At 41.2% G+C, this 20,883-nt stretch overlaps 1 protein-coding gene across 1 annotated transcript in view; it reads left to right on the top strand.

Annotated features, from left to right (window-relative positions):
• Positions 1–20,195, top strand: part of IQGAP1 (IQ motif containing GTPase activating protein 1) — a 284,753-nt gene extending 264,558 nt beyond the window's left edge. The window contains exons 30-38 of the mRNA XM_082253376.1: positions 1,597–1,729; positions 6,272–6,374; positions 6,582–6,717; positions 6,875–6,962; positions 9,174–9,386; positions 10,500–10,666; positions 10,978–11,094; positions 16,076–16,184; positions 19,606–20,195. Of these exons, the coding sequence (XP_082109502.1) occupies positions 1,597–1,729; positions 6,272–6,374; positions 6,582–6,717; positions 6,875–6,962; positions 9,174–9,386; positions 10,500–10,666; positions 10,978–11,094; positions 16,076–16,184; positions 19,606–19,719 (1,180 nt within the window). The 3' untranslated portion in view covers positions 19,720–20,195. The remainder of the gene's footprint in view (positions 1–1,596; positions 1,730–6,271; positions 6,375–6,581; positions 6,718–6,874; positions 6,963–9,173; positions 9,387–10,499; positions 10,667–10,977; positions 11,095–16,075; positions 16,185–19,605) is intronic.
• The last annotated feature ends 688 nt before the right edge of the window (positions 20,196–20,883 follow it).

The following is a 20,883-nucleotide window of genomic DNA, read 5'->3' as shown; positions in this document are numbered from 1 at the left end:
TCATAGTGTCATGTACTGTAATGTCCCTTGACACATTACGTAACATCATGACTGTGCTACCCAGGGGCGGCCCGTCCATTGAGGGTGCAGGGGCGCCGCTCCCCCTATCCATGCGTCCAGCCCCCTAATCTACATGCAGGATGCCTGGATTCCAATAGTGTATTTTTTTTTAAAGCACGTGATTAGCCAGAGGCTCTAATAGGATTCAGAAAAGGGTGGGCTCGGGGCGCAGAGCACACAGTTGTGTGACAATAGCGAATGAATCACGCTGACTCTCCTCCCAGCCAATTAGGAAGAGGGATGTGAGACCCCTTTCCTGATTGGCTGAAAAGAGAAGCGATCTTAGTGGCCAGTGGCCAGAAAGAGGCAGAAGACACACTGCGGCTGAAGGAGGACAGCGTCTCAGCCATCCAGCACTTCCCGGCTCCCGAAAGGAAGGAGGTGAGGAGGTAAGGAAGTCAGAGAGGGGGCGGGAGGAGGAATGTGTCGCCTGACTGACCCGACCTTCCGGGGGAGGGGGGGTGCGCATTGGTTTAACCCCCCCCCCCCCCCCCGAATTACCGAGCACCAGACGCCACTGGTGCTACCATTACGGCTATAAATGCTGGGGTATGCTCTTTATACTCATTAGCAATTAAATGATAAGGTCGCCTTTACCATTAGGGTGTAACATGTTACAGATGCACTAACCCCCCCTGCCCCATTCTGACAGCAAGCTAGGGGATCTTTACATGCAAAAAATTTGCATTTATTATTTCTTTTGTAAAGGTGATCCTTTAAAGCGGTAGTAAACTCCTGCATGCCAAAATTTGCTGATAGTCAAGTTTTTTAAAACAGCAAAGACCCTAAAGGTCTTTCATAAATGTCTCCCCTGCCTGTCAGCGGTAATGCCATCTGAGCCGTGCATGCACAGCTCAGACCTGCATTTATGCCACGCTCTGCAATGTGGCTCCCGTGTGCAGGATTGACATCCCTGCAGCCCAGCCAATCAAGTGGCCGAAGAATCAGAAGCCAGAAAGAATACCAGGTTAACACTGAAGCCCCTGGGGATCAGGAGAGCCATGATAGCCCAGTGCTGGAGGGCTTCATTTGTAGGTAAGTCTCTCATAATGTACTAGTATGCGGTGCATATTAGTATGATTTAAACCTGCAGGGGGCAGGTTTTCTTGTATGTTCTCAAGGAGAAAACTACTGCTTTAAGAAGCCACTTGAATAAGTAGTGAAATGTCTTCAACATTTTCTAAAATGTCCAGTGGAATGTGACAAATTTTGCCCGTAGACCAATATAAGTAATGCAAGGACTGTATTGTGCCATTTCTATGATTCATTTTATATATACATATATATATATATATATATATATATATATATATATATATATATATATACACACACACACACACACAGCATAATGAAAGATTACTGAACCATGATTTTGATCATGGTTAGACAAAAAATTCTTAATATAAATTATCTTTCAGTTTGTACCGAGGTATTTGAATTATAAGCTATTTGACTAAAATTATCTATCAGTATATTCAGTATCATCTGTTGCTGCATACATTCTTGTAAGTCTGATCTGTACTTTGCCCACAGACGGTTTTTCCAATCTGCCTGTGAAGTTTCAGAGCTGGAGGATAGGTTTAATGTGGATGAATATTCGGATCTGATCACCCTTACTAAGCCAGTTATTTACATTTCTATTGGAGAGATTGTTAACACGCACACGGTAAGTCCCTGAATAACTGTCTTTTGGACTGATGAAAATGATGGGGCCACTTTGGAGCTCATTCACATGGGCGCAGAGCCCCTGTACAGCGTGAAGAATCATTTATTTATCCCTTTGAAGTCATGTGAAGCTGCATGCAGGCAGCTGGTATAGGTGAGTGGAGACAAGATGGCTGTACGGACGTGCCTGCATGAATTGCTGTGCTGGTGAGTCCTTACAGCCACTCTGTCTATATTCACTTTAATCCTGACGCAGCTCCTCGCTATACAAACTGCTCTTCACACTGTATGAGGCTCTGTGTCGGTGTGAATGAGCCCTTTTAGGTTTGAAATGAAAACTGAGAGTATTACTTGGAAGAATATACCTTCTGCCACCTTGGAGCTCTCCTGATAATGCTATATGCATGGCTGTCATGCTGAGGTCATAGTTCTTCAGGTTAGGAGGTTTGTACTTGTTTACTGCATGCTTGTTCAGGTCGGTGCCCCATTAAAGTATTGAAGCCAGAGACAGCCAGGCAACTGACATTTTCAGAAGCAATGTAACTTCTGTTTTTCTCCCAGTACAGGTTACCTGTAATAGTGATGGTAGGGTTTTTTTTCAGTGTTGAAACATGAAGCCATACTCATTTGCTGCTGCTGCTGCTACAAAAAAAAAAAAAAAAGAATTCCATGTTCTCACTGTGTGGTGTAATTTGTCTCACTGGCTCAGTCATGCAGCAGATTTCAATGTAGGTTTTTGCCCCTGGTTTAAAACTAAAGCTATTCCTATGCCATAGGGCAAAGAGCTCTGCTTCCACGATGGAAAAAAATGGTTGGGGGGGGGGGGTGGGAGTTGTGTATCATACAATCACTATTTTGTTAACAGGGCAACAGGGCAAGGATACTTTATACAAAAAAATAAATATATTTTTTATATATGCTAGGAAAAATGTTTTAGTCCCCGAAAATTATACTCCCCCCACAATCTACATGAATATAATACATTTTCAGCAGACGGTGTAGTTTAATGCAGTTATACAATAATACAGTGTCCATGTGAGCTTTCGAACAGATTCCTCTGTTTGCATGTGTATAGAAAACACACACATATATATATATATATATATATATATATATATATATATATATATAAAACCATGGCTAGTAGCAGCTAGTCACATTTAACTGGATTTGTTCTGTAACGTTTAGGACAAATATATTTAGGACATTATCCAAGCTCCATTTTCAGTTTAAACAAGTGACAGGGAGGCACCTGAGCATTTATATCCACACATTAAAACCCCTAAATCCAATCACCGTGGAATCTGTAGATGTTACCGGTCCAAGCTGGGAGGTGTGAAAATTGTGTAACCACCCTGTTCTAGTTACATAATCCCATTGTTGGTGTTGAAAGCCTACAGTGTATTGGTGTTAAGTCTAGTACGCACTAGTCGTCTTTTTTTTTTTTTTTTTCTACCCAGTAGGGCTATATGATGCTAGTACAGTGATCTCCCCGGCTTATTTTGTTCTGACAGGGGGGTGCCCCCCCCCCCCACCCCACCCCACCAGAACACTCTGGTCAGCGCTCTTAACAATTGGCTGAGAGCAGTGATCGGGAGCTGATCAGCAGACCTTGTTCGGTCATGCCCCTTCGACAGAATTCTCCCACCTTTCTTCAGGTATGATGGTTCCATCTTGACGTAGATGGCCTTTTTCGTGTCTCTTGGGAATCCGTTGCTGTCTGTCCAAAATGTGCACCTCACTGTTCTTAAAAGTGCTCCTTTTCCCAAAGGTGTAAGAAGACTGCTGAGTTTTTCCCTTTAAAATTTGCCATCCTTTAATAGACCATTCATTTTTGCAGAGGTTATTTTTTCTCCCTAATGTACAGGTCTTTGCATTTCCTATTACACCGCACTGCATATACCCAGCTATACTTTGCTTGTGCTTGGGTGTTGGGTCTACAGAATGTACAAGCTTCTGTCTGCGTTTTTCTAGGATTTTAGGATACAGGAATGGAATGTTTGTTAAGGATTCTTCAGACACTCCAGTTACATATGGGATGACTATTACTCTGTTCGGCTTCTCTTCTTCGCTTCCCTGTCCCATATTTTTGCTTGAGCCTGTGAATGGTTTAACAAAGGCTCAGTCTGATTAGCCATGAGCTGTGCGTTGCAGTTTAGTGAGTAAAATAAGTATTTGATCCCCAAGCAAAACATGACTTAGTACTTGGTGGAGAAACCCATGTTGGCAAGCACAGAGGTAAGATGTTTCTTGTAGTTGGTGACCAGGTTTGCACATATCTCAGGAGGGATTTTGGTCCACTCTTCTTTACAGATCTTCTCTAAATCCTTAAGGTTTCTTGGCTTTTGCCTGGTAACTCGACGTTTCAACCCTCTCCATAAATTTTCTATAAGATTAAGGTCTGGAGACTGGCTCAGCCACTCCATGACCTTAATGTGCTTCTTCTTGAGACACTCCTTTGTTGCCTTGGTGGTATATTTTGGGTCATTGTCATGCTGGAAGACCCCTCTTAAGTGTTCTGGCTGAGGGAAGAAGGTTCTCATCAAAGATTTTACAATACATGACCTCGTCCATTTGCCCCTCACTGCGGCAAAGTCGGCCTGTGTCTTTAGCAGAGAAACAGCCCCAAAGCATAAGGTTTCCACCTCCGTGCTTGACTGTAGGGATGTTGTTCTTAGGATCATAGTCAGCATTTTCTTTCCTCCAAACACGGCGAGTCGACTTGAGTTAATACCAAAGTGCTCAATTTTGGTCTCATCTGACCACAGCACTTTCTCACAATCCTTCTCTGAATCATTTAGATGTTCATTGGCAATCTATGTCGGCATTTTGCGTTACCAATGGTTTGTTTGGTGACTGTGGTCCCAACTGCCTTGAGATTCCATGTAGTTATGGGCTGATTCCTCACTTTTCTCATGATCATTCTTACCCCATGAGGAGAAATCTTACATGGAGCTCCAGAACGAGGGCGATTGATGGTTATTTTGTATTTCTTTCATTTTCCAATAATCGCTCCAACAGTTGTCTCCTTCCCACCAAGCTTCTTGCTGATGGTCTTGTTGCCTAATCCAGCCTTGTGCAGGTCTACAGTATTGTCCCTGATGTCCTTTGACAGCTGTTTGGTCTGGCCCATTATGGCGAGGTTTGAATGGAAGAAAGAGATTCTTTGGTCAGGTGTCTTTTATACACAAAATGAGTTGTTGTTAGGAGCACCTTCCTAAATTGACAGGACTAATCTGTGTACCACATGAGCACATACTGTAGCCAGTTTGTGGCAGCCAGAATTATTGTTGGTTGGTAGAGGGTCAAATACTTATTTTACTCACTGAACTGCAACTCAATTTATAACATTTGTATCATGTGTTTTTTCAGGATTTTTGGTTGATATTCTGTCTCTATCATTTAAAAAAAAAACACCTATGATAAAAATTATAGATCCTTCATTTCTTTGTAATTAGACAAACTTACTAAATTTGCAGGGGATCAAATTATTATTTCCCCCACTGTAAATGTTTGTATGAACTGTGGTTTGAAAACTCTACTTGTCTATGGCCAGCTTAATGCCTTTGCAGGCTTCCTGACACCAACAACTACTACTAGACCTGCCATGACTTGCATTAGGGCACGTTCACACCAGAAAGACATGTTTCCTGCACCACACATGAACCTACTGCCCTTGCAAGCGTGGGTGCTATTATTTGTTAATAGCACCCCAATCACATCTCACAATCCTAGTGGTCCCTCGCGCTCTAGTTTGGGCTGTCAAAACCAGAATGAGAGGGACTACAGACTCCAGTATGAACCGGCCCTTAATGAGAATCTACACGGACATAAAAAATCCTGGCTAGACAAATCTCAAGGACTGGTCAGACAACATTCCTAAGATCCCATTCACATGGGGCGATTATTTGCGTACTCTGTGCAGGACTGTGTATTGCCGGAAAGGGAATGCACAGGTGTTCCATGCATCCTCTTGACGGCAGTCCCATAGATGTCTATTGGGAGCGATTATTGGAAAATGAAAGAAATACAAAATAACCATTAATCGTCCTCGTTCTGGAGCTCCATGCAAGATTTCTCCTCATGGGGTAAGAATGATCATGAGAAAAGTGAGGAATTAGCCCATAACTACATGGGATCTCAAGGCAGTTGGGACCACAGTCACCAAACAAATCATTCTTTCTCAATATGACATCTGTGTGAGTGCATGGCCCCAAACTCACCCTGGGTGTGTTTGGGACTGTGCACCCACACATATGTTGCATTCAGACACAGCGGCCGCTTGTCCCAATAGGCATGCAAAAAACACCTGTGCATCCCCTTGTCGGCAAAACACAGCCCTGTACAGGACATGCAAGTAATCACCCCATGTGAATAGCGGCGTTAACACAAATTAGTTGGGTCCCAGCTACACTGATCCTTATAAATTGTCACACATTTTCCCTGGCTATTGGTGCATTTTGTCCACTGTTTTTATATGAAATGTTTTTTTTTTTTTCATACTCTTTTAACTTTTTTTTTTTTATTTATTTATTGTTTACAGCTCCTTCTAGACCATCAGGATGCAATAGCACCAGAGCACAATGACCCTATCCATGAGCTACTGGATGATCTTGGGGAGGTGCCTACAATTGAGTCCCTCATAGGTGAGATCTTTGTTTTTTATCTCTGGCATAATTTATGTTAAAGACAAAGTTTAAAAAATGTTTAAAGCAAATATAGAAGTCCAATCATTAGTTTAGAGACCATGTAAGATGTAAAGTTATAGGATATTTGAACCATATAAAATAGAGAAAAGAAAAGGTGATTATAATGAATATGGTTATTAATATTATTTTGCCTTTCTTTCCCAGGAGAAGGACCTGGAGCTGGAGCAGATTCCAACAAGGAATCACTAGCAAAGACTGAGGTGTCTCTAACTCTAACCAACAAGTTTGATGTCATAGGAGATGAGGATGCAGAGAAGAACGCAAGAACTATTCTATTAAAGTGAGACGTTCTTCTCTTTTAAATAATTTACCATTTAATACATGATTAGCAAGTCTTTCTGTAGGACCCATCAATGTTATGTGTTCTGCCATCAAGTGATAGTTAAAAAATGTAATATATTAACATAATATTAATTACAATCTCTTTTTATTTTAAGTACAAAACGCTTGATTGTTGATGTCATTCGGTTCCAACCTGGGGAAACTTTGACAGAAATACTGGAAACTCCAGCAACTAAAGAACAGGTAATTGGTCTGCCCAACACATTGGCAGTCTGTAGGAAACAAATAGAGTGGGGCTCATTTAAGTCAAACACTGCACATTATCCACAGGGACTAAGCAGATACCACTGACGAAAGGTGAGAACATCATAAGAAAGGAAGTTTATTGCCCAAAATATTTTTTTACATTATGAACTGAACATGGACATACCTCCCATACATACATACTTACCTACATACATACATACATATATACACTATATTACCAAAAGTATTGGCACGCCTGCTTTTACACACACATGAACTTTAATGACATCCCAGTCTTAGTCCGTAGGGTTCAATATTGAGTTGGCCCACCCTTTGCAGCTATAACACCTTAAACTCTTCCTGGGAAGGCTGTCCATGAGGTTTAGGAGTGTGTCTGTGGGAATGTTTGACCATTCTTCCAGAAGCACATTTGTATGGTCAGGCACTGATGTGGACAAGAAGGTCTGGCACATTTGCCACTGTCTGTCAGGTCACATTTGCCACTGTCTGTGTGTGCATGAGGCCATAGAGGCCATAGAATAACATGTAGGGGCGTTTTTACGCTGCAGAAAATTGTCTGACGCTCATAAAAGCAGCTGCAAAAACTAGAGGTGCGCATCTTCAGTGGTCTTGCGATTCGATTACGATTATCCTGTCAACAATTAAATTCCGCGATACATCAGGATTACTGCCCATAGCTTTCATTAACAAATTCAAGCAGTTGGAAGAACTGAAGGATGGAAGAATCAAAAGAAGGATGGAAGAGTCTGGGGATAGGTAAGGAGGAATCCATGAATAGGAAAGGAATGATGGAGGAGTCTGGGGATAGGGAAGGAGGAATCCATGAATAGAAAAGGAAGGATGGAGGAGCCACAGAGGACTGTGTGGATGCTGGTCAATAAGGATGGGAATTTGACCGTGGTGACACTGGGCAGGGGAGCCCTATAGTAATGAGCAGGGGTGGCAGCAGGAACAGTATAATATTTTGACAGGTTTTTGATGAAGGAGGGTATTGGTCAGCTTGGACAGTACAGTCTAGCACCTCCCTCACTATGTCGAGTCCCTCAGTGGCGGCGGCACCCTCACCTGGCTCTGCCGCTCTCCCGGCTCTCCTCCGGCTCGGCCTCATCATCCTCCACCGTCACACCTCTGGCTGGGAATGCTGCGGCCGCCCGGAACCCTCCAGGAACCAAGGTTTTGATGGCTTTGGTCTCCTCCCGGAGCTCCATGCTCCACAAGTCCAGCCGCTACTACTCTCATCAGCAGCAGCGCCAGCACAGACAGGCTGAGCCGCCCCCAGCCCCGGCCCTCCATGTCCCTGTAAACATGTGCACACAGCGTGGCTCCTCATGGACTCATTATACCCTGGGGTTACTTTCTATTGGCTGCTGACGGGGCGGGATGATGTGGGGAGAGAGATGGGGATTGGTGGCAGGTGGCAACACATAGGTGGCCGGGTTTGAGTGCCTTCTAAGCCGCCATTAAGATGAATGTGACAAGCGGGAGCAACCGGGATGACGTCAGCACAATTGCGATTCAGCTGATCTCTGCATCGATGCAGAATCGAGCATGGCTGAATCGCAATGCATTGATGCGCCGATTTATTTTCAACACCCCTAGTAAAAACGCCCTGTGTGCATGAGGCCTAACACTTTTACAAGCTTTTAGGCATATTTGCAGGCATCAAGCGCTTGGGCGTTAATTCAATTAATTGGCCAGAATAATAATTTAATCAGGCCATTGAAATTAATTAATGCTCAACCGCTTAACGTGCTTTGTACGCATTTACAAGTGTCAAGCGTTTTTCTGCTACTAAACGCTGCTAAAAATCAATGTGTGCATGGACACGTAGGCTAAAATGGAGGGGTTTTTGGAAGCAGGAAAAAACAACGCCTGACATCCTTGTAAATGGCAATGAAAACCTCCTGTGTGCATGAGGCCTAATAGTCCAGCTTATGTGCCTATTCACATCCATGCATATGTTCTTGTATTGTATATTCTTTGCCCATGGATGTGCATTAAGGACCCATTGAAAATGAATGCGCAATACACCGCAACAAGCATTGATGTACAAAAAGCATGCGTTGCTGTGAGCATGAGTGTGAATGGCTCCTTGCTGTTATTTCTTTTAATTTTTTCACCCATTAAAATCTGTTTGACCTATAGATTTTTGACCCCTTCATATAAAGCATGTTTTCAATTTTCCAGGAAACGGATCATCAGAGAGCCATGCAGAGGCGAGCCATTCGAGATGCAAAGACTCCAGACAAAATGAAAAAGGCCACATCTCTAAGGCAAGACAACAATCTAACGCTTCAGGAGAAAAAGGAAAAAATAAGATCTGGACTCAAGAAGCTTACAGAGCTCGGAATGGTGAATCCAGAAAGCCGGTACCAGGATCTCATTAATGACATTGCCAAGGTAAACTAAGACGTCTAACTAAAAGGCAGATCCCTTTTAGGTTCCAGTGCTTGTATGGTCCTATTAGAGATGCTGGATCTTACATTTATTTTTATATTATTAGAGACAGACCTTATACACTTACTGGCCTCATATCCAGAAGGCCACACAATAGCAGCACTTTTTCATGAATTGAAGTGCATTGCATTGAATTAGGCAGCCCGCTCATTGACTAGAACACAAAGCAACTCCTGAAAATTTTAATCCTGCTGTATTTTTTACTGCTTTGCACACGGAGGAGAAAGTTACTGCTTTGCACACGGAGGAGAAAGTGGGGGTAAAATAATCCCTATCATTGATGTCCATAGCAGTAATGGTAATGCTTTGCATTGATATCGGTAATTGCAATAATGGCCCCTTGCATTGGTTTTTGTGACAATACATACATACATACACCTACATTGGTGATCAGTCTTGTTGCTATTTAAACCTCTTTCATTGGTGGTCAATGGCAGTGTTAACTTGTGTCCTCCCTATTTGTTGTCAGTCAATGTAAGAGGGCACTTCCCTGACCACCAATTTATAGAGGCACTTCAGAGTGACTGCCAGTTTGGTGGTCTGTTGATAAGTGACCTCCTTAAATTGGTTAGGCAGGTTGAGTAGTCCCAGAATGGCAGACTAAGTCAAAGGTTCCAGCTGAGTTTCCAAGCCACCTTCTTCGCCGCCTGTATACACGCCCTGCCTCACCACCGTTTCAGCATGCATTACACTGACATTGCAAGCTGGGGGTGGGAGCAGGAATTGGCATGGGGTAGAACCAGCAGATAGAGTAGCCGCTGGATATGTGGGAGGGCAGGCGGCAGGGCTTGTGGGCAACTCTGCTGTTGATTCTGCTTAAACCTCTAGTCTTCCACTGGTGGCAGACCCAGCCCAACACATGGCTGGCTAGGCACCAGGGCTATATACAGTGTGAGGAACATTATATGACTGTATAAGGCACCTGGCAGAGAAGATAAACCAGAAGTGTAAAATTGTAAATGAAATTAACAAAAAATAAAAATGACTGAACCAAGTATGCAATAAATAAGTATGTCCTGAATTGTAATTAAAAGCTTGCGGGGTTTTCTACTTCAGGACATTCGTAACCAAAGGCGATATCGACAAAGGAGAAAGGCTGAATTGGTGAAGCTGCAGCAGACCCATTCTGCTCTCAACTCCAAAGCTCTGTTTTATGAAGAGCAAGTAGACTATTACAAGAGTTACATCAAGACTTGCCTGGACAACCTGGCAAGCAAGGGCAAGTAAGTACTAAAAATATTTCTCCTGTGATTTGGACCGGCTTGGTTTGAATTGTGTATTAGCACAAAGGGACTTAACTATGTTAAAATAAAAGTGATGTTTAATTTCTCATGGCAAGCAATGAGATTTTATTATTGGTCAGTTTCTGAGCAGATCAGATTTGAGATTGGTTGCTGCTGAATGTTTCAGATAATGTTTTGCTTTTTAAATATTGGATACAATATACAGCAAGGTAATTTTTTCTTTTCTCCTTTCTATAAAAAAATATTGTAAATTGGAAACATTCTGTTTATTTTTTATTTCCTAAATTCAGAGTGTCTAAGAAACCAGGTGGAATGAAAAAGAGCAAGAAGATATCTCTGAAATACACGGCAGCCCGGCTCCATGAGAAAGGTGTGCTGCTGGAGATTGAGGATCTACAAGCAAACCAGTAAGTGTTTTCAGCCTGTAGATGAGTGACTACATAAAACTTTGCTCTTGATTAAGTGCCGGTTCACACATATGCGATTATGTCTGTGCGATGCAAATTCAGCCATACAGATTGAATTTGAATTTGCATCGCATTTGGGCCAAAGTTGCACAGAACCCCTTTTTTGGTCCGCACCAGAATCGGATAGCATGGGTGTTCACACCTATGCAGTCCAATTCCTGTCCAAACTTACAGTTCGCCCGGCGATATGTGAACTAAACTGGGGGTGTCGTTAACTTTGTATTGACGCTCCCAGCAGTTCGCATATGGCAGTGTGAGCTGCCTGCGAGTCGGGTGCGATGCGGGAACCTGCAGTGGGTTTGCAGGGTTCCCACATCGCACCAGTGTGAACCGGCACTCAAAGATATTACACTGCAAATGCCAGATGTGTACACTTAACACAACTTAGCAGCATGCAATCTCCTTAGTGGTTTCAGAAATTCACTTAGTCTTTAAGTGCCGGTTCACACTGATGCGATGCGGGAAGGCTGCGAATTCGCAGCCTGTTCCCGCATCGCACACGCACCCCAGGCAGTTCACACTGCCATATGCGATCCGCTGGGGGTGTCAATGTAATCTTAACGACACCCCCAGTTTGATCGCATATCGCAGTGCGATCGTGCAGTTCGCACAGGATCGGATCGCACAAGTGTGAACCGCTGTGCGATCCGATCTTGATGCGGCAGCAAAAATGCCTCCTGTGCGTGTTTGCTGCGGGTGCGATGCGAATTTAGCCATAGAAACTGTATGGCTAAACTCGCACCGCACAGCTGATCGCATGTCATGTCGGAGCAGTGCGCTCCGACATGACATGCGAACCCAGCAAACGCAGTAGTGTGAACCGGGGCTTATGGGCCTGGAAAGGTAAATTGCAGAATGCAATCCATCCATTAGATAAACATGTGGCAGGAGAAAGATTTTGAAGTGGAATATCTGTAAATTTAGAGCCATGGAGGCAAGTTCCATTGGGTGTTGTTGAAGTTATTTAAAGGTGAAAAGAAAGGGACAACTCTGCCTTGAGCATGTTTTTCATCAATCTGTATAATGTAACTTTTAGGCAGTTAATGCAAATACACTTCAATAGCCAAAAAGACTTTTTAGAGTTGTCTCTTCCAAGAAAAAATGGTAGTTTTTTTTTTTTAAAACCTGTAGCTATTCTTATTAGGATAGCCTCTGTACATGTCAGTAGTTTTCTTTTTTTTTTCCACAAAAATGTTTTATTGAAATAAGGAAAGAAGGAAAAATTACCCACAGAACCTAAGCCAACAATATACAGAGTAAACATAGCGCATGGATGGAATGTATATCCAAAAATATTGTACATAGTAATTAATCACAATCCACAGGATCTAAAGTCCAAACCTGCCTATACTATTGATCCTACCACCATGCTGCCATAATAAATGCAATGAAAATATATAAATGAGTAACTAGTTGCCACTTTAAATAAATAAAAATGCTAACATGTCTACCAAAGCATATATATACAGTCAGGTCCATAAATATTGGGACATCGACACAATTCTAATCTATTTGGCCCTATACACAATCACAATGGATTTGAAACGAAACAAACAAGATGTGCTTTAACTGCAGACTTTCAGCTTTAATTTGAGGGTATTTACATCCAAATCAGGTGAAAGGTGTAGGAATTACAACAGTTTGTATATATGCCTCCCACTTTTTAAGGGACCAAAAGTAATGGGACAATTGGCTGCTCAGCTGTTCCATGGCCAGGTGTGTGTTATTTCCTCATTATCCCATTTACAAGGAGCAGATAGAAGGTCCAGAGTTCATTTCAAGTGTGCTATTTGCATTTGGAATCTGTTGCTGTCAACTCTCACTATGAGATCCAAAGATCTGTCACCATCAGTGAAGCAAGCCATTATTTGGCTGAAAAAACAAAATAAACCCATCAGAGAGATAGCAAAAACATTAGGTGTGGCCAAATCAACTGTTTGGAACATCCTTAAAAAGGATGTTCCAAGGATGAAGAAAACACCCTTCACAACAGTTGGCCAGATCAAGATCACTCTCCAGGAGGTAGGTGTATGTGTGTCAAAGTCAACAATCAAGAGAAGACTTCACCGGAGTGAATACAGAGGGTTCACCACAAGATGTAAACCATTGGTGAGCCTCAAAAACAGGAAGGCCAGATTAGAGTTTGCCAAACAACATCTAAAAAAGCCTTCACAGTTCTAGAACAACATCCTATGGACAGATGAGACCAAGATCAACTTGTGCCAGAGTGATGGGAAGAGAAGAGTATGGAGAAGGAAAGGAACTGCTCATGATCCAAAGCATACCACCTCATCGGTGAAGCACAGTGGTGGTAATGTCATGGCGTGGTTCTCTTGTATTTATTGATGATGTGACTGCTGACAAAAGCAGCAGGATGAATTCTGAAGGGTTTTGGGCAATATTATCTGCTCATATTCAGCCAAATGCTTCAGAACTCATTGGACGGCGCTTCACAGTGCAGATGGACAATGACCCGAAGCATACTGCGAAAGCAACCAAAGAGTTTTTTAAGGGAAAGAAGTGGAATGTTATGCAATGGCCAAGTCAATCACCTGACCTGAATCCGATTGAGCATGCATTTCACTTGCTGAAGAGAAAATGCCCCAAGAACAAGCAGGAACTGAAGACAGCTGCAGTAGAGGCCTGGCAGAGCATCACCGGGGATGAAACCCAGCATCTGGTGATGTCTATGCGTTCCAGACTTCAGGCTGTAATTGACTGCAAAGGATTTGCAACCAAGTATTAAAAAGTGAAAGTTTGATTTATGATTGTTAATCTGTCCCATTACTTTTGGTCCTTTAAAAAGTGGGAGGCACATATACAAACTGTTATAATTCCTACACCGTTCACCTGATTTGGATGTAAATACCCTCAAATTAAAGCTGAAAGTCTGTAGTTAAAGCACATCATGTTTGTTTCATTTCAAATCCATTGTGGTGGTGTATAGAGCCAAAAAGATTAGAATTGTATTGATGTCCCAATATTTATGGACCTGACTCTATATATATATATATATATATATATATATATATATATATATATATATATATATATATATATATACATACATACATACACGGTAAATAGTATCGCTATAACAAAACACGTGCAAAAACGTGATGATAATGATAAATTATCACTCAGTGAACAAGTGATGAATAAAGACCAACATAAATAAAGTCCTAAAACAATTGCATAAATGTGTTCAATTACGGATTCCGTAGTTTACTTGAAATCTGCACACCGCACCACATGAAAAGCGTGCCACCACTTCCCCATAGGGTATAAACTCACCAAAACATATTGCCTCGCATTTTCATGCTCAGCAAATCAGGCAATGTACCCCCCAGGGTAAAGTAACAGTCAACACCGATCTGCAGTCTTCAGTGGTGACTCACAGATGTCCCATGTATGTGAAACAAAGGAAAAATCCAATAGTGCAATACCGTTCAACATAAATTTATTTAAAATAAAATAAAACCTACAAATATTACATTTAGCACAATTGATACGCACATGTACCAAAGCAGTAATGAACTGGCATGTCGCGGCGGAGCCACCGTATGGTAAGCAGTGTCTTACCCGACCGATGTTTCCTTCGCCAGAATGTCATGTCCGGTACTATGTGGTGCGTCACTTTGGGTTACCGTACAGCCACGTCCCAACCACACTTAAGTCTCTTGTTCATCTATCGTCTCCCTGCTTCTATGCTGTTGACTGTACCTTACATTGCATAACATTCCACTAGCCACTGGTCAAAGGGAAGGAAAAGCATGTAGGAGGTATAAGCTAAGATAGATATACATAAGACTGTTAGCAGTTTGATTTTGTACTTTAGGGCAGATTACCGAATAGTTTCATTTCCTTAATCTGTGTGTGTATATATATATATATATATATATATAGATATATATATGCGTGTGTGTGTGTATATATATATATATATATATATATATAGATATATATATGCGTGTGTGTGTATATATATATATATATATATATGTGTATATATATATATTTATATTATATATATAAATATATATTATATTTATATGTGTGTGTGTATATATATATTTATAATATTAACATGCGTGTGGGGTTCGTGGGATTTTGCTGATGTGTATATGTGCTGCAGCTCTCTGCCAGGCCCTATAGACCTGGCAGAGACCGCCAACATGTCTGCACATGCACCAGTTTAGAAAGCTGTGAGACGTTTAATATTATGGGAGTATTATAACATACAAACATGACAGTTCATTGTCATTCTGTTAACTAGGATCCTGTATCTCTCATATTTATGTAGCTAGCCCTTTCTACTACTGGGTATTGTCCGGCTGCATTTTAGCCATCTGTGCTATGATAGGATTGCCCTGTGTACCTCCCTTCCCTTGGGCAACTCCCTTCCCTTTTAACCTTCAGCTGCTTCCCTCTGGGTGTTGGAGATTGCAACACTGCTCAAGCCTCTCTCTTGCTCACCTTCCTTCATGTGTTTCACCATATCAAGATTATGATAAAATGTTTCCTTTTAATAAGCATCTAGTTTCCTGTTTATCAGACACTGAGGGGTTGATTTACTAAAACTGGAGAGTGCAAAATGTGGTACATCTGTACATAGTATCCAATCAGCTTCTAACTTTAGCTTGCTCAGTTAAGCTTTGACACACACACCATGTACAATGAGCCACTTATTTAGCTTGCAGTCCTGACATTGTAAACATTTCACCTGTCACATTAAGATTTAAGAATTTTGTTCTCATGAGATGACATACAAGACGGGGAAGGGGAATTTCCAGTGTTTTGTGTTAGGTGCAGAATTTCATTGCTGTTTTCAGTGCTGAGGGTTTATTCACCTGCCGTATTTATGCGCTGCTAAGGTGTCTGCCTGACACACCCTCACAGTTGTCATCTATTGTCTATACAGGTTTAAAAATGTGATCTTTGAAATATCTCCTATGGAAGAAGTTGGTGATTTTGAAGTGAAAGCCAAGTTCATGGGTGTTCAAATGGAAACATATATGCTGCATTATCAGGTATATTATTTATGTTTTGTTAATTCATTATCTATACCATTTACTTATGGTCTGCCAACAAATGAAAGACTGCCTCTTTAAATATAGCTGAGAGATGTTTGGGTCATGAGTGCTCTGAAGTTGTGATTCACATTTAATTACTGAAAAATAAACCAAATGTAATTATTTTTTTTAATTAAGTAGTAATACTTCTATATGACTTTATAAAGATAAATTATGACTCACAGAACAGAGAAGAGGCCCTTTTTTGTTAGGTTGGACTCACCTTTACAATACTGCATACATGTTATTGTGCGTAGAGGTAAGGCAGCTTCTTAATTGCAAATGGGCTAAAAAGCACCTCAGTGGACCTTTGTAATGCACATGCAACTTTTTTTTTGCGGCACACCGCAGAGCACAGATGGTTCACACTTGTGCATTGTAGCTCCCAAAATACAGGTCTGTTATGGTGTATTGAATCTGCATTTCAAACTGTAAATATGTTTTACCAAAAAGCAAAGATGTTCTAGTTTGATACCCATTCTAGTGCTTCTCCTATTTTATTTCCTCACAAGAATGATCTTTAAAGGGTTTGTGTAGCAATAGTGTGAAAATATATATTTTTTCCAAAGCCCGAGTTTTGAGTGCCATGCCCAAACCCCACTGGACTGGATAGCCTGGAATGTGTTCATTGGGCACTAGGTTCCATATATAAATAGTGGGATCAAACCGCGCTGACTCTGTGATGAAAGAAGCAGCCAGCACTTCAACTAGACATAAGTAGTAGTCATCAAATATAGGTAAATTAAGTGCAGCGCTAAAAAGATATATATGCATAAAATCATAAAACACCTTCAAATGAATGAAGAAAAATTAGAATAATATGACATATTAAACCTCATAACCAGAGTTGAAATCCTTGTGAGAAAATGTCCATAAAGAAATGTCCATATAAGATTGCAGAAATAAAGTCCCACGTGAAAAAGGTGACTTTAAAATAAATACTGGTGACAATTGTGATAAAATCCAACACCAACAAGGTAATACGAATGCACTCACCAGAAGCAATGGACCCAAAATTCCGTATAGAATATGGGTCATTAAAGCAGATTATGGTAATACGTCCTCTCTCTCAGCATACAGTTGTCCAATGTACATGCCAGGATGGATAGGGTGGTCAGCAATGGAACGCCCGAACTTCCCAACCGATGGTGTGTACATGAAAATGACCAAACGGTGCAAACATAGCGTAAAACTGTCTTTAAAATTTTATTAAAAAAGAAGAAATACACTTACAAGGTCATCATGTAAGGCAACGCATGTAATGAGGAGATGGCAGAATGAGGTTCTGACGCGTTTCATCCAATAGGATATAATCATAGGAGAATTGCCATGCCATCCTTTACAGACCTTTATGTACTGGCAAAAGTTAGTTTTTCCAGGTCCAGAGCCATGGCATTGCTTCAGTACTTGTTCTGTCTCTGAAGACTCAATCTGTTGAGTAGGCCAATTAGGCTGAAGCACCAGCAGCTACTTTGTGATTTGCACTACTGGTGCCTTTTTTTAGAATTCCCTCTACCACCAGTTTTACAATGGAAGGGTTAACACTGAGGGACTGAGTGCTGACATTATCCACTGCTTTGCCTCTTGAGCCAAGTTGCATCACCTCTGATTGTTTGCCACATGCCTGTACATAGACACAGAGGGGACAGTCTCACTGCTATGGGTGACCTCAGCCCATATATAGAAGTTCTGGCGGTACTTGGTAATCCCAGAAACAAGTGGTCTACATCATTAGAGTCTCCCTCAGCTCCTCTATGTGTTATCAGGGGACTCAACTGCAGTCACTCAAGGCTTTTTGGCCAGGTTATTAAAGTTCCTTTATGGATACTGACCGCAGAGGCTCTAAGTGATCCAGCTCCCCTTCCGGCAGAGAGAGTCTCTGAACCTTCCAAGGCCTTACAACAGGCCTGGCTGCCAGTTGCTGTGACCATCTCTGACTCAGATTCAGAGTGATTCAGTTTCAGAGCTCCTATAGCCTAGTCTCCTACCACCACAAGGGGTTGTTTTGGCATTTATTGATGCAGCATGAACTGCTCTGCATTCAGAGGATAAGCCTGCTGTTTCCAGCCCTGGGTCTTTCAGTGGTCCTACATCTGCAAAGACCTCTCCATTGCATCTGCTATTTGAGGTATTCCTCTGAGGACTGGAAGTACCCTGAGGGGTCCTTGGCCCCACCTGGGAGGGAGTTGGGAGTTTGATCAGTTTCCCCTTTGAGAGGGAATTTGATAAGCTTTGGCATATACTACTGTAGATCTGACATTCATTTAACAGGAAAACCACTAGACAGATGTAAGACATGCCTACCTTTAAGGATTCTACTAGCAGACAGCTGGAATTCCTCCTACAATCCCAGTTTGCTCTGGTAGGTTCTGCCCTCTGTCCTGTGGTTGTCTCTATTTCTGTTGACTGCATCAGGTTGTGGATTTTCCTTTCCTACACAGTAATCTGTTGTTCCACCTGTTTTGGTGGGTTCAGGTTGAGCTTCTTGCTAGATCCAAGTTTAGTATTCCTTCCTGTGTGATGTAACTTCCCTCTATGAGTGACTTTTTTGTCTTGGCTTTGAACATAAGTTTGATTATCTGCTTCCTCCATTGTCTCCTGGGTTCCCTTATCAGGTAAGTCTCCGATTAGACATTGGTCTTTCAGGTATCTCTACTGCAGGTAGTCTAGAGTTCTGTTCCTTTGGGCCTCTTAGAGGTTGTTGCTCTGTTGCACATCACTTTTGGGTGTCCCAAAAGCATCTGAATTCCCATTTCCCTCGGTGTACAATGAAAGGAACTGAGATTTTTGTATTCAACATAAAATCATATTGTTGAAATCCATTAAGGGATGCAGGTCCTATCCTGTGTTATGTTCATGTTCTGGTACTGCTTGCTACCACCTGAGGCCTGCTTGGTAGAGGAAGGGTTATCACAGGGGTGGCTTAACATTTTTTGGTTTGCAATTATTCCTGTAGGCAACAGTATACTGTAAAGTGTGAATTTCTGTGTCCCTCAATGGACACCAAGAAAACAAAAAATGAACCGTTTGTAAAAAATAAAACCTATATGGTTAATGTAAGACTAGAATTGTAGAATTGAAGATCATTTTTCACTGTTTATGGAGATTTACACACCATTCAACCACTGGGCTTGGGCTAAAACACTGCTAGTTCTGCTGCTGACATTGGTATACTGCAGTGCAGTTAGGTGAATGTGCCAGTTGATCATCTGTGGAAAGGTCTGTATGGGTAACTTTCTCAAGGAGTGTTGAAAACAAGACGTGAATATTCAAGTGTTCTTCAATTAGCTTTGCAATTTAAATGCTGGCTTTACTTCACTGCTTCAACTAAGTGTTCATCTTCCTGATTTTTTTCATTTGTTGTCTCTTGAACTTTCAGGACCTTCTCCAGCTGCAGTATGAGGGTGTTGCGGTTATGAAGATGTTTGACCGAGCAAAGGTCAATGTAAACCTTCTGATCTTCCTTCTAAACAAGAAGTTCTATGGAAAGTAAAGTCAGAAGAGCCTCCAGATCTGGAGGAGCTAGTGGAAGAGGCACCACATTGCCTTCCTGTCATCAATAAAGACACGATGGCTGCAAAACTGCGCAAAATGCTTTTGTACAAATTAGGGGCTGTATGCCTACACTCTGCCAGGACTGTATTGTACTCTGTGATACCACCTATATACCGTGGTGACTACAGTGTTAATTAAAATTTCTCTTGGAGGTAACTTAGAATAGAACAGAACTGGTCTAGCAGAGTCGCACTAACTGCATATTTAGATACATATTATAAAATGTATTGTTTATTGTAGTTTACAGTGAATGTTCTAGTATCTTCCAGGATCACGATTTGTTGACAGTTTTTAAACATGGAATTGTATGATCCATATTGAATAGTGCAGGCACTTTTTTTGCTTTAATGGCTGTAATGTTCTAGGCACAGATATTTTATACGTAAGGTATCCATATACAGTAGCTTATTTATATATACTGTACTTTTTTCAGTTTAGTCTATGCTTCCACCTTTCTCTAAAGTCTAGTTATGGGGTACTGTTAACATCAACTATTGGCTTTACTGGTATTGGCCATATACTGTAGTCATGTATTTTCAGTTATCAGATGATGGTTTATTTTATTCATGTTCTTTTCCAACACAATGATTTATTGCACTATTGCGTAACAGTGATACCCTGTAATGGAATATATCTAGTTATAAGGATTTCCCTTTGGCTACCTGTTGGCTATACGTCGTATATTAGTGTCTGTGTTCTATGAAAATGTTGCCAAACTGGAATTTAACTCCAGGCAATTTTCTTTGTTTTCTGAAAGCTGAACTGGTGCATTTTTATATATTTTTTTTTTTTCATTTTGGTTTACCTTAAATGCATTCCTTATTTTCTTGCAGAATATTTAGGTTTTTCTAAAGTATGTAATGTTCTGGAAAGGTTTAAAATGTTCGACCCAGCATCATAGTCTAATTTTCACTGCAGTTTTGGTTTTCTCAGGAAAGAATATAAAATAGGATTAAAAGTGATGTATATCTAGATACCAATCTATAGAATTAGTTATTTAAAATTGTAAAAATACTGAATTAGTTAAACCTACTCTTATAAAGGGCGTTTTTTTATGGTAATTTATGCAGTGAAAGGAAGTACTTTTATCAAACACTATCTC

Source organism: Pelophylax lessonae, assembly GCF_965119305.1.
Source record: "Pelophylax lessonae genome assembly, chromosome: 4".
Classification (NCBI taxonomy): Eukaryota; Metazoa; Chordata; class Amphibia; order Anura; family Ranidae; genus Pelophylax; species Pelophylax lessonae.
The sequence above is the reverse complement of the archived record's forward strand: the minus strand, read 5'-3'. Positions and strand labels throughout refer to the sequence as shown.